Raw genomic sequence first — 14,454 nt, 5'->3', positions numbered from 1 at the left:
GCTCTACAGATGAAACGCAGCAAGTCAGTTTTTGATGGAAGCCGGGACAAGCTGCACAGAGCAGATGTAACTGGGTCACAGACGCGACAATACAGCGCCATGCTCAGTGTCAGGCGGTTCTTTATATAATGCATGCTTCCAATTCTGGCAATTCATTTCGATCACATTTCTGCAGTTTTAGTTATGCAGTTTATTCATCTTCGGTATGTTTTTAACTAATAATTCGGCATACTTTCAGGTGGAGAAACAATTCATTTGTAAAATTGTTATGTTCTTTAAGGACATTTATGTTTCTATTAAATTTTTCCAACTCCCAATTATAGCAGTTTCACATTTCAGCTTCCAGCTTTTTCAACAGTCCAGCTGCTGCATTTTCAGGCAAATTCATTTAATATTTCTGCATTTTAAGCAATACTTTTAAAATCATTTCAGCTTTCAGCATTCACGTTTTAGATGCACATTTTACATTTAAAGGTGCTGTATGTAGTTTTTCAATGAAAGCACTTATTAATAAATCAAATTTTCACTGCCTTACTGTCAATGAGCTCTAACCTCACTTAGAAATTAAGGACATGCCTGTTTTCTCTTGCTTGGAACAGCCCCTATTCTGCTTTTAATGTGAGGACAACAGGTCAGGATTCAGCCCTGTGCGTGCTCCCGAGTCTCTCTCCCACTACAGTGACAACACCGCAGCTAACGACATGCAGTCCACTAACACCACAAAACAGAGTCCAACATAAACTCCATGTAAGAATAAAAAATAATAATAAAGGTCAATGCGATGAAGACTGTCAGACCAAACGAGATTGAGATGTCGGGTAAAAACAATCACATCAGAAATTCAGAGTCACGTTAGGCAAACGCAGAGCAGTTGCTAACGTTATCCAGCACAAAGTTGTATTATTTCCACATTACTTCACACGCTAACGCGACCCATGTTACTGTACTGTGTACCACCGGTATTATGTCAGTGTTGATTTTGCCTGCAAGAAATGATGTAACTGTACAAAGCTAATGTGGAGGGATTAGTTTACTAACCTATAGTGATGCAAGGTAGGGCAGCCAACTAACACTAATTAGCTCAGACCTGCCGTTTGCTTCGTAACGTTCAATATAGATTTATCATAGTCATTGGTCATTTTACGATACTCAAGTACACAGCTTCTCCACCTCTCAGTCGCTGTAACGTGACCCACATAATATACAATACTGCAACAAGACGGCGACAACAACACAGAAGAAGAGCCATCCACTAACACTACAGTATATTTACTTACTGCGGTCTAACTGTGGACATGATCTTGTTATAATAATCAGTATAGTTCACTAAGCGTTTCGTTATCATCAAATACATGTAGCTGTGCTGACATTGCTGCGCCTCCGGTGAAAGATTCACAGATAGTGAAGTTTGTTACTGAAAGCAGCAGGCGAGCTAACTATGTTGGTTAAATGCAGTCACTGTAATGATATCATGTAACGAGCATGGATTAGTTCATTGTCGAGGTGATAAAAATATTACTGTAACGTTGCAGTGGGAGTTGACCTGAGTTTCCAGCATGTTGTGTGAAGCTGTCTCCCTGCCTGTCTATAGCCGCTGTCACTCTGCCTTTTTTCAGGTAGTATTGTGCCAAAATGCCGGTGTCGCTCGCTGCACTGAATGAAAGGTACGGCGCGGGTGTTGATCTGCCTCTGAGCCGAGAACGTCGCAGTAACAGAAGCTGAACATATCTGGAGAAAAGCCACAGCCTGCATGCTGGTGATTCCACGTTTATTGTGGTCTCTTTATGAAAGCGGTTGTGTTTTGGATTATGCTCGCTCACAAGTTCACGCGTACGAGCACACACCAGGTTGCAATCTTAAAACCACACAGCTAGTGGCCGCTAAAAACTCCATATTGCCCCTTTAACACATTCGAGAGGCTTGTAAAATATGATGGAATATTATAGGTTAAACCACCCAACAGTAAAGAGTTTACAGGAGCCTCACCTAACCAGCATGTAACCAGTATTATGTGTAATAATAATCCAACACCCATTCTGCATAGTGAATACATTTTCTTTTAATACTTCAGTACATCTTAAAACTAATACTTTTGTACTTTTATTAAAGTGCAATTTTGAATCTAGTACTTTTACTTGATCAAAACAATTCTTGCATGACTAGTGCCAACGAGCTGTTTGAAACATATGTAGGAGTCATTTTTAATCCAGGTTTGCAATGCAACCACCCGCTGGTGGTTAGAGGTCAGTTTAACACACCTGCACTGGCTGTACGTGTACCACAGGACCTGAGGCCTGCAAATTAAACAGTCTATTAGTCTTAAAGATTAGATTTTCTGACATGAACTACTTCAACCACTGTGATACATTTGCCAGCATGTTTTCTTTTTCAGTGTAATTCCATTACATATTCAGTATTTTGACACGTCTTAAACAGTTTGAAGCTTTACTTTGTGAAACTGCAGATTTCCTGACTGTGGTGTATTTCTCATTGTGGGAGGTTAAACAAGGTTCCTGCAAGCTCAGTCCTCTCCTCGTTCGCTACAGTTGTGACTCACAACATGGAACAGGATGTGTGTCTAAGTTCATGAGCAAAAAACAAAAGTGTGCACAATAAGCAAGACTAGTTGAAATGTGTGTGCACCTTTTTTATACAGCCTATGGTGTGTGCACACATGCATGAGTGGAAAAGAAAAAGCAGGTTATATGCAGACGTGTGTGTGTGTGTGTGTGTGTGTGTGTGTGTGCGCACCGCATGTCTCCACACCTTTGGTAGCTTCACCCTGCATTTTCTCATTTCTGTTGCCACATACCGACACCTTCCTCCTCTCGTCTCTACTCCTCAGCAGCACTGGATGATTACAGATGTATGCTGCTTATTCAGATAGAATTTATCTTTTAAAAGGCTGCATATATGAGTTGTTTTTAGATGTTTCCCTGCATCATTCCTTCCTTTTGTATAGATATTGTGGTGTAAAACACTGACCAGTTATCAGAGGGGTTAGTTCAGTGATGGTTAGAGGTGAGACACTGGTGGAGCAGTAGATGATCACAGCTTGACTTTATGTGCATTTTTCTGTCAGTACCAGTGTTTTATTGAAACCTACAATATGGACTCCTTACCACAGAACCTGCAAGGTAAGATGAGCCAACTTCAACAGCAACATCAATGCTCTTTTATCTTAGTGACAGTTTGAAGACAGAACAGAGAGAGAAAAGAGCAGTAGCTGATCTTCAGTGGCAATACCCAGTGATTTACCAGGATGGTACCAGTGTTTTTGCATGTTTTACCCTGTGTACTACAAATCACATATATTTACACTCCATTGGATGTGTATTTAGTTACCTAGTTAACACTGATGCAATCTAATCCAACAGTCCTCAACCTTCATGAAGGTTATAATGTTCAGTTTGTGTTCAAAGTATTTTAAAGAGGTTAAATCAACTTTACGGTAACTCTGGAGGCTGTAGTTTGTGATGCAGTTAAATTGTTTTGTGTTGTTTCTAATAGATAAGTCTAATATGTCAGTTAGGGAACATTAGCAGCTTTAATGCCAAACACTGACATGGAAACATTTGATCTTTTCACAAAGGTATGGAAAAGCTTTTGAAAGGGGATAACTTTCATACATGCGTATAATCACAGAGAGACGACAAATAACTGCACCAAAGTCACAAACATCCGTCGGACTGATCTGCACAGTTTAGTCTAGTTTAGGTTTGCTGTTTCAAAGGTCAAATGTGAGTGAGTCAGTTGCACAAAAGTAATTTCATGCCTTAAGGTTAGCCACTTTGCCCTCTACTAACAGATATGTTTCCACTGTAACAGTTAGTGACATCAACTGACAAAAAGAAGAAAATATGACTCAGTCTGTGGTTAGTCAACAATGTTCTGAACTGAGCAAAGAGAGGGGAAAGAGTTCAGAAACCACAGGATTATTTTGAAATTGTTTTTCTTGTTTTCTTGTTTTTCATTGCTGACATTTTTACCAGAGGAGTTTATAAAGACCAGCAGGCACAAACTGTGCAGAAATATGCATGAGCATGTCTTTGAAGCTCCATAACAAAATATAGCCAAGGGACAGGAGAGGCTACAGATGTACAGGTGCATATCAGAATATTAGAATATCGTAAAAAAGTTAATTTTATTCTGTAATTCTAAAAGTGAAACTTTCATATATTCTAAATTCACTACACATAAAGTGAAATATTTCAGGCCTTTTAAGTTTTAATTTTGATTTGCTTACAGCTCATGGAAATCAAAGATCGCATAATCAAAATATTAGGATATATTATTAGAATATATACATATTAAAATAAAGAATGTATAATGCAGAAATGTCAACCTGGTTGTCTCCCATGTCTCTGGTTCAGTACACACAACCACAATCATGGGGTAGGCTTCTGTCCTGACAGTGGCACTGTCCACAAAGAGGGTAAGCCACAGAAGGTCATTGCTGAAAGGGCTGGCTCTTCAGAGTGGTGGATCAAAGCATGTGCATGGAAAGTTCACGGAAGGTTAGTGTGGTAGGACAAGGCGCACAAGCAACAGGGATGACCACAACCTCAAGAGGATTGTCAAGCAAAGCCGATTCAAGAACTTGGGGGAGCTTCCCAAGGAGTGGGCTGAGGCTGGAGCCAGAGCATCAAGAGCCTCCAGGCACAGACGTGTCCTGGAAATGAGCTACAAGTGTCACGATCCTAGTGTTGAGCCTCTCCTGAACCGGAGACAACGTCAGACTCGTCTTACCTGGGCTAAGGAGAAAAAGACCTGGACCAAAGTCAGAGGTCCTAAGTCCTCTTTTCAGATGAAAGTAAATTTTGCATTTCATTTGGAAATCCAGGTCCCAGGCGAGGACGAGTGGAGAGGCACAGAATCCAAGTTGCTTGAAGTCCTGTGTAAATATTCTACAGTCTGTGATGATTTGGGGTGCCGAGTCATATGTTGGTGTTGGTCCACTTTTCTCCAGTCCAGAGTCCATGCAGCATCTACCAGGGATTTTAGGGCCCTTCATGCTCCCATCTGCTGACAGGCTTTACCACACTAATGCAGAAATTCATGCTAAAGGAGCCCGACCAAGTACTGAGTACATAAATGAACCTTTTTTTAGAACCGTTCAACTTTTAGGAAGGTCAACATTTTTGAGATATGGATTTTTGATCAGCTATAAGCTGTAATCATCAAGATTAAAACAAAAAAGGCCTGAAATATTTTACTGTGTAATGAAACTGGAATATATGAAAGTTTCACTTTTTGAATTTTATTATGTAAAGAAAATAACTTTTTCACAATATTCAAATTTTCTGAGATGCACCTGTAATCTCTCTGTGAATCCAGCTGTTTCTGAGCACAAAATCACTTAATTTCCTGATGTAGAACATATTTTGGGTTCTTCCTCTAAGTTTTGTCTACATTAATCCAGAAAATTACACTTCATTTTGTCCAAAAGTTGCAGATGTTTTGAAAACAATGAAGAATGCAACAAGGATCACATGGGATTTGCAGAGGATGATTAAGATGCAGTCATTATGACAGTACTTGAGTTTGGTCAACCTTTCCAGATGACAGTGTGCCTGTTTGTGTCTGTGACCCTGTAAGCAGATCAGATCTTAGAGCTGCTGAAGCCTCACAGAGTCTGTGTGGTTACTCCTGTTGTTCTGAACCACTCCAGTCCAGGCTCCAGTCAGAGATCGGCCAACAGGCTTGTGGTGAGTGATGGATTAAGACTTTCGATCTATATTAAGTTTAAAATGCTTGCGGTATATTTAAACTAGGTATAATAATTACAGGTTCAGAGTTAATATATTTGATATATTTGGGTCAAACAGAAATTAGATATCTATAGGTGTGATGGACTGTACAATTCTGTCCTATTCTGTCCTATTGTATGGTATTGAGTGTGACAATAACGGACAATGATGTTTTAATCGTGACCTGCTGAGGCAAGGCTGGATTACTAAATACACAAAGTGGGCACCTGCCAGACCCTCAGGTCCCCAAAAACCCCTAAGTTTACTGTGCATCACTTGGTTTGTGGTATTTTGTTTAATTGTGTCCAGTAATATGTAAATATCAAGTATCATGAAATGATTATAACCTTAAGGTGACAACTGCAGGATTAAATAGTTGAGGGGCCCTGAGTCAAATCTAATTTCTATCCATCCATCCATCTTCAATTGCTTATTCGGGGTCCAGTTATGGGGTCAGCAGATCCAGCAGAGGACCCCAAACCTCCCCTTCCAGAGGCCCATTAACCAGCTCTGACTGGGGGATCCCGAGGCGTTCCCAGGCCAGTGTGGAGATATAACGTCTTCACCTAGTCCTGGGTCTTCCCTGATGCCTGCTCCCAGCTCGATGTGTCTGGAACACCTTGCTAGGGAGGTGCCGAGGACGCATCCTTAGCAGATACCTGAACCACCTCAACTGGCTCTTTTCGACGCAAAGGAACAGCGGCTCTACTCCGAGTTCCTCACGGATGACTTGGCTTCTCACCCTATCTCTCAGGGAGAAGCCAACCACGCTCCTGAGAAAACCCATTTCGGCCACTTGTATCCACGGTCTAGTTTTTTCAGTCATGACCCAGCCTTCATGACCATAGGTGAGGGTAGGAATTAAAAGTGACCATTAGATCGACAGCTTTGCCTTGGGGCTCAACTCTCTTTTCGTCACAGTGGTGCGGTAGACCGAATGCCATACCGCCCCCGCTGCTCCGATTCTCTGGCCAATCTCCCAATCTATTGTACCCTCACTCCCAGCTGCTTAACACTAGGCTGTGAACCGAGTGCTGAAGGTCATGGAACAATGATGCCAACAGGACAACATCATCTGCAAAAAGCACAGACGACCGAACTGCAACCCATCCTCACCTCAACTACGCCTCGATATCCTGTCCGTGAATATCACAAACAGGATTGGTGACAAAGCGCAGCCCTGGCGGAGGCCAACCCCCACCTGGAATGAGTCCGACTTACTTAATTCATACACAGCTCTTGCTTTGAATGTACAGGGATTAGATATCCCTTAATAAGGATCCCCTCATCCCGTCATCCCGCTGCACCTCCTGCAATATACAAAAATACAAAAAAATATTACAAGCTTCAAGTCCATGGAGTCACCTACTGAAGCCCCATACAGGACTCCATTCAGGGTCTCCAAGAAGGCAGAATACTCTGAACTGCTCTGAACTCGGTGCATATGCACAATCAACAGTCAGAGTTTCCCCCCAGCAACAACCGTAGACGTAGGGATGCAAACCTTTCGTCCACCGGGGTAAACTTCAATGTTACGGTGCTTAGCCGGGGCTCCGTGGCTAACCTGGCCACCATGCTCTTGCAGACAAGCCCCCCCTCTGGGCCTGGCTCCAAACGAGGGCCCCGGGCTTCCTCCGTGCAGGGTAGTTCCTCCTCTTCCTTCCTTTTGACTCAAGATGGTGCCGCGGATGACAGCCTCTGGATTACGCTCCGTAGTGCTTTTTTTCTCCGTAGTGTTTTCTGCCGTCGTACTCTGGTAACCAGATACTATACTTCTCTAATTTAGAGAAGAGCTCTTAAATATTGGACTTCGACTTCCGGTTCGAATGTCACCGTGACCGCAGCACTGTGAACGGGCTCTCAAGGAAACCTACGAAATTTAAAACTTTACCCTGTTAAGACAATACAGATTTGTGTTTAGAGGTAGATAAGTGAGGGGGTAAGTGAAATACACCAAAACTAACGCTTCGACGGAGCAACATAGTGGGTGCTTAAACCTGGGAAAATAGCGCTAGCTTCCCTGCTAACGCTAAAGGGATTCACTGCTCGACACGAGGCCGCATACTGGTGGACTGCTACCGCATGGTGAGACGATATGGCCAACATAGATGTGGTACTTCAGGAATTGAGGGACTTTCGCCAAGAAAACAATGTGAGTTTGGGGGAAATTAAGGAAAAAATGTCTAAGATGAGCACGAGAATGGATGAGGCTGAAGCGTCCTTCAGTGATTGAGAAGGTGGAGGAGAGGATTCAGAACACAGAGGATGCCATGACGGAAATAATAAAGTTACAAATAAGATTGGAGGATAAATTAATGGACTTGGAGTGCCGCACGAGAAGAGAAAACGTCCGCATCTACGGTGTACCCGAGACAGCAGAGCGGGACTCTCCAACAATGGAGATGTCTCAAGATGAGCTTGACATGTGCATCGAACGGGCGCATCGTTCTCTAGGCCCACCACCGCCAGACGACGCACCCTCATGCTCTATTATTGTGAAATTCCTCAGCTTTAAGACCAAAGAACTTGTGCTCCGTAAGGCGTGGAAGAAAAAGGATTTGCCTGGAATGGCAAACAAGTAAGTTTAGACCATGATTACCCTACTCTCATCCTAAAGAAACGAAGAGAATACGCAGAGGTGCGCAAGATTCTGAAAGAGCAGCAGATCCCCTTTCAGACTCTCTTTCCAGCTAGGCTAAAGGTGAAATACACGGAAGAAACCAAAATCTACAACACAGTTGTGGAAGCTACTGCAGATATGTCCAGTAGAGGCTATGTGGTGAAGGTCATCACATCACCAGAAACAGCGTTGGAGCAACTGAAGCAGCTGACCTGGAGCAGAGTTGGCAGAGGAGCGGGGAGCAGCACAGCGAACAAGAGGCGGGACTCCGGTTACAAAGAAAAGCTCAGAGCCTTCAGGAGGACGTCACCTACGCCTTCGGGAAATTGAGGTTTATCCACTTTGCTGTTTCTTTTTCTTACAACTTAAAAAAACTGTTATTCAGTTTAATGGTGTGCAATAAGCAGATAAGTAAGGTTTTTGGAGGGTGTTCTTCTCAGTGAGGCCTTAGCTTTTAAGGGCCTCCTCCACCGACTGATGAAGAAGTTGCCCTTGAAGGCGAAGCAGGGTCCACCACGAGGGCCCCTAACTTGGAAGTTAGAACTACTTCAGTTTGATTTTTGTCTTTTTTTGATGTTATTTGTTCATGTGTTCCATGTTCAGTGTTTACAAGGGTGTGTGGGGAGCCTATTAGAATGGGTGTAATCGTTCTATTATTTAGATGAGTAGCAGATCAGTGAAAATGGTATCAATCAATATTAATGGCCTACACAATCCGGTAAAAGGTGGAAAGCCCTATCTAACCTTAAAGAGATAAAGCTCAGGTTGTTTTTATGCAGGAAACACATCTGTCGGATAGCGAACATGAAAAACTGAACAAGCTTGGTTTTAAACATGTCTTTTATTTTTCTCACAGTTCGGGGAGGCGAAGAGGTGTGGCGATCTTAGTGCACGGCGCTCTAAACTAAACGCCAAATTAGATTCTTCAAACGGGAAAGGTGATTCGAGAAACATTGGGAAAAGAATATTACACCTGATGGACGAATTAGGATTAGTTGATGTGTGGAGGGACTGCCATACAACCAATAGGGAATATACCCACTATTCATGCGCACACAATGTCTACTCAAGGTTAGACTATATCTTCATGTTTAGAACTGATCTCCTCAGGGTAAAAAAATTGTGAAATAGGTCCCTGTACTATATCAGACCATAACCCGGTCTACGCTGATATCTGCCTGAACAGGAAGAAAAGATCCACCTTATGGAGGTTGAACACAAACATTCTTTATTACCCAAATATTAAAGAGCCCTTGAAGAAAGATATAGAGGAGTACTTAGAATATAACGATAAGGACGAGGTGTCACCGGGAACACTATGGGATACACTTAAGGCAGTGATTAGGGGGAAAATAATTGGTATTTCCTCTCACCTGAAAAAAGTAGGTCTGCAAAAACTCCGGCACTTAGAAGACAAATTGTTAGATCTGCAACACCAACACTCTGGGTCTCATAATGGTAATATTAAATCGGATATAATAAAATTGAAAAAAGAAATAGATGATTTGAACACCATGGACATACAGAACAAACTCATTCTTTCTGGAGTATTATAAGACACTATATTCTCAACCTCATATAGACAATGACCAGGATATTAATACCTTCCTGTCTGAACTTGAGTTACCAACAGTGACAAAGGAACAAAATAAAAAGTTATTATCCACAATAACTAAAGAAGAAATTCAGTTGGCAATTAAAAGATTGAAGGGAGGGAAGATGGCAGGGGCAGATGGATTTGGTCTGGAATGGTACAAAATAATGCAGGATTTTTTGGCCCCAACGTTGCTGAAAACATTTAATTGGGTGATGGACAATAAGATCGTCCCACCCTCATAGAATGAAGCACTAATTTCTATCATCCCAAAGGAAGGAAAGGATGGATTGCAATGTACTACTGCAACTATCGTCCTATTAGTGTTCTGAATATAGACTATAAGTTGCACCTCTATCATGTCAAGAAGATTAGAAACAATTTTACCAGGGTTAATACATAAAGATCAGACAGGTTTCATCAAACAAAGACAGACTCAAGACAACATTAGGAGGGTTATACACATAATGAGGCAGGTTGATAAGCAAAAATTAGAGACCTTAGTATTGAGTTTAGACGCCGAAAAGGCATTTGATTCGGTGAGGTGGTCCTTTTTATATAAGGTGCTTGAAAAATTTGGTTTTGATAAATCTGGAATTGATGTTATTTCAGGGTTATACAATAACCCAACTGCTAGAATCAAAATTAACGGAGACCTCACTGAAATTCAGATTGGAACGCGGGACTCGACAAGGGTGTTGCATCTCGCCTCTCCTCTTCGCCTTGTTTATCGAACCTCTAAGCCAGTGGATCAGGCAGAGAAAGGATATAACTGGAGTAAGAACAGTAGGTGGGGAGCAAAAATTGGCACTTTTTGCTGATGATTTACTATTGACTATATCTTACCCCACACAGGTTGTTCCTAAAATCATTGAACTACTACTAGAATATGGCTCTTTTTCAGGGTACAAGGTTAATGTAAATAAAACACAGGTATTAACTCTGAACTATGACCCGCCAGAAGAAATCAAGGATAGTTATAAATGGAAATGGGGGTGGTATTACACCGAGACTTCGCTAAAATGTTTGAAGCTAATTATGGCCCTTTGTATTTAGCAATAAAATTGGATATACAAAGATGGAATACCATACCTTTTTTGGATTTACGTTCCAGGATTGATTCAATAAGATTAATATTCACCCCCGAATGCTCTACTTATTCCAGTGCTTACCAATATTCATACCTCAAAAACAATTTGTAGAGTGGGATAGAATGCTGTCGAAATATATTTGGAAAGGGAAGAAATCCAGAATTAATTGAAGAAAGATAAAGGAGGTTGTGGTCTTCCTTGTTTACAAGAATACAATTGTGCTGCACAGTTAAGACCATTAATATGTTTGTGTTCTTCATATTACACTGCAGGATGGAAAGATGTGGAGGGGACAACTGTTGAAGCAATACCAGTTAAAGCTTTATTAGCTGACATCAAATTGCAGAATAAGATTCTTTTAACAGATGAACCCATTTCACATGTAATGATAGCTGCTTGGAATGAAGCATTTTAGATTTGTGGTTTGGAAGACACTTCAAAGATCCTAAAATGGTGTGCGTACGATTCGTATTTTACCCCGAATCAGCATGACGATAGATTTAAAAATTGGATTTTAAAAGGATTGACGGATCATTATTCATTTGTCCACAAGGGGGCACTCCAATTTTGTATCCTTGCAAAGAAAACATGGATTAGGCTCTGCTGACTTCAGGTATCTTCAGATCAGACACTATTTTAACCAGGACCTGAAAGTGAATTTAAACAACCTAGGATTCGTGGAAACATTTATATCATTAACTCCAAAATTAGGGGCACAAAACAAAATTATATCCAGGTTATACAACAGCATCCTGCGGTGTAAAAAAGACAGCACACACTATGTCAAAGCGAAATGGGAAAAAGAAGGTAATCTGAAAATCGCAAAAGAATGTTGGGAACACATATACATACATACAATGGGTTACAACGAGGAGATGGCTCAAACCAGAACCACCAACAACTGAGGACTGGATAAACATTGTGCAAGAGATCTACACAATGGAGAAACTGTCCTTTTCACTCAAAGTGCAGAGGGACACTTTCTATAGGATATGGTCCAAGTGGACGGAATATGTTAAGCCTGTTAGATCAGATTTTTTTTTGTAATCACTGCTGCTTCTTACTAAATGTGCACAGATTCGAAAGGTAAAATGAATAACATAGATATTATGGAAGTAATTTGGTTTCCCCCCACCCACACCTGAGTTCTGATGTTAATGTAATAGAAAGTTAAAAATGGTAAAGCAACGTAATGTACTCCATATGTCGAACAATTGTGAAATTCAACATGCTTTTTCAATAAAAGATAATAAAAAAAATAAAAATAAAAAAAATAAAAAACAAATAAATAAATATTGGACTTCATCCCAAAAAACCCTCCATCTCTGGACTAAATGACTACAGGCCTGTCACCCTGACATTTGTAGTCATAAAGTCCTTTGAAAGACTGGTGTTGGCCCACCTGAAGGACATTACAGGCCCCCTGCTGGACCCCCTGCAGTTTGCCTACAGGGCTAACAGGTCAGTTGATGATGCAGTCAACTTGGGTCTGCATCACATCCTGCAACACCTCGACTCTCCAGGGACAAATGCAAGGATCCTGGTCGTGGACTTCAGCTTGGCGTTCAACACCATCATCCCGGATATCGTCAGCACCAAACTCACCCAGCTCACTGTGCCAGCCTCCACCTGTCAGTGGATCACAGACTTCCTGACTGACAGGAGTCAGCAGGTGAGGCTGGGGAACATCACATCCAGCACCCGGACTAACAGCACTGGCGCCCCCCAGGGGTGTGTGCTCTCCCCACACCAACGACTGCACCTCAGGAGTCAGCCTACAGACGGGAGGTTGATCAGCTGGCTCTCTGGTGCGGTCAGAACAACCTGGAGCTTAACATGCTCAAAACTGTGGAGATGACCGTGGACTTCAGGAGGAGCCCCCCCACTCTACCCCCCATCACCATACTCAACAGCCCTGTGTCTGCTGTGGAATCCTTCAGGTTTCTGGGTTCCACCATATCTCAGACCTGAAGTGGGAGCCCAACACTGACACCATCATCAAGAAGGCCCAGCAGAGGATGTACTTCCTGCGTCAGCTCAGGAAGCTCAACCTGCCTAAGGACCTGCTGATCCAGGTCTACACAGCCATCATCCAGTCTGTCCTCTGCACCTCCATCACTGTCTGGTTTGGATCTGCCACCACAAAGGACAGCAGCAGACTACAACGGACAGTCAGGACTGCAGAAAAGATCATCGGTGCCAACCTGCCCTCCGTTCAGGACTTATACATTTCCAGAGCCAGGAAACGGGCAGGAAACATCACTGCAGATCCATCTCACCCCGGACACAACCTGTTCCAACTTCTCCCCTCTGGTAGGCGCTACAGAGCACTGTACGCCAAAACCAACAGACTCAGGAACAGTTTCTTCCCACAAGCCATCACTCTGATGAACAGCTGATTTCTGACTCACAGTGTCAGGAACAATTCCTGTGCACCCACCTACCTCAAGTTCAAACACTTGCACAAAATACTATCTTATTTATTCCAGCATCCTTGCACTATGCTCCATCGCACTGTCTACATGTGTACATGTATGCATGCATGTGTATGTGTACCTGCATATCACATCCACCTCCGACATGTACATAATTAATGATAATATAACTTTACTCTTGCATCCTTTGCACTCTGCTCACTGCACTATTTGTAAATATGTCTATATTGTTATTGTTAGTCTGGCCCCTCCGCCAAGACCACTTTTTCATGGGAGACCCTGCCAGGAGCAACAAGCTCCAAATAACACAGAACTCAGGTTCATAGGGACACAAACTCTCACCACAATAAGGTGATGATTCCCGGAGAGGCAAATGTAATTTTAAAACCTCAAATTAACACAAATTAAAACACAATAACTCTGGTACTGTACATCAAAAGCAACATACAACCATTGACCTGTCTGTCCCATATCTGTCTGTCTCTCCTTCTAACCATGTCTCTCTGTCTTAGGTACTGAGTCTATGGAGAGGTTACCTGGTTATAAACAAGCAACCTGTCAGGGTAAATCACAATCACATATTAAAATCTCTAAACCAAACCAATTACACAAACAACCTTTAACATATTTTATGATGATGTTTGAAATATGTGGCATTTATAAACCTTTTTATATTATTATTTTTTCCTTACTTGTTTTGACCTATTAAACGGATTATTCTGACCTCTTTTATGTATCACAAGATAAAGCTGAGGGATTGCATTCATTGATTGGGATTGCAGGAGTGTTGCAAAAGGGTTGCAAAGTTATGTTACTTACATTTCTTCTGGACCTTTCTATATTTTTTTCCTTTTGTGTGAAATATATTTAATAGTTTTAGCTGCAGCTCCTCTTTTCACCCTGTGTTGAAGGCTTTGTTTTAGCTATGGAGTGATACATCTTGTCTCTAAATGATCTTTGTTGG

General features: G+C 41.8%; 1 protein-coding gene across 2 annotated transcripts in view; it reads left to right on the top strand.

Annotated features, from left to right (window-relative positions):
• Positions 1-2,851: 2,851 nt before the first annotated feature.
• carmil2 (capping protein regulator and myosin 1 linker 2) overlaps positions 2,852-14,454 on the top strand; it is a 94,146-nt gene continuing 82,543 nt past the window's right edge. For both annotated transcript variants that reach the window (XM_038706504.1, XM_038706503.1), the window contains exons 1-3: positions 2,852-3,137; positions 5,602-5,708; positions 14,003-14,053. In XM_038706504.1, coding sequence (XP_038562432.1) covers positions 3,110-3,137; positions 5,602-5,708; positions 14,003-14,053 — 186 coding nt within the window. In that variant the 5' untranslated portion in view covers positions 2,852-3,109. The remainder of the gene's footprint in view (positions 3,138-5,601; positions 5,709-14,002; positions 14,054-14,454) is intronic.

This window comes from Micropterus salmoides, unplaced genomic scaffold, assembly GCF_014851395.1.
Source record: "Micropterus salmoides isolate LMB-PRFRI ecotype aquatic unplaced genomic scaffold, ASM1485139v1 Ms_hic_scaffold_8, whole genome shotgun sequence".
Taxonomy (NCBI): Eukaryota; Metazoa; Chordata; class Actinopteri; order Centrarchiformes; family Centrarchidae; genus Micropterus; species Micropterus salmoides.
This window is presented reverse-complemented; position numbering and strand designations above follow the sequence as displayed.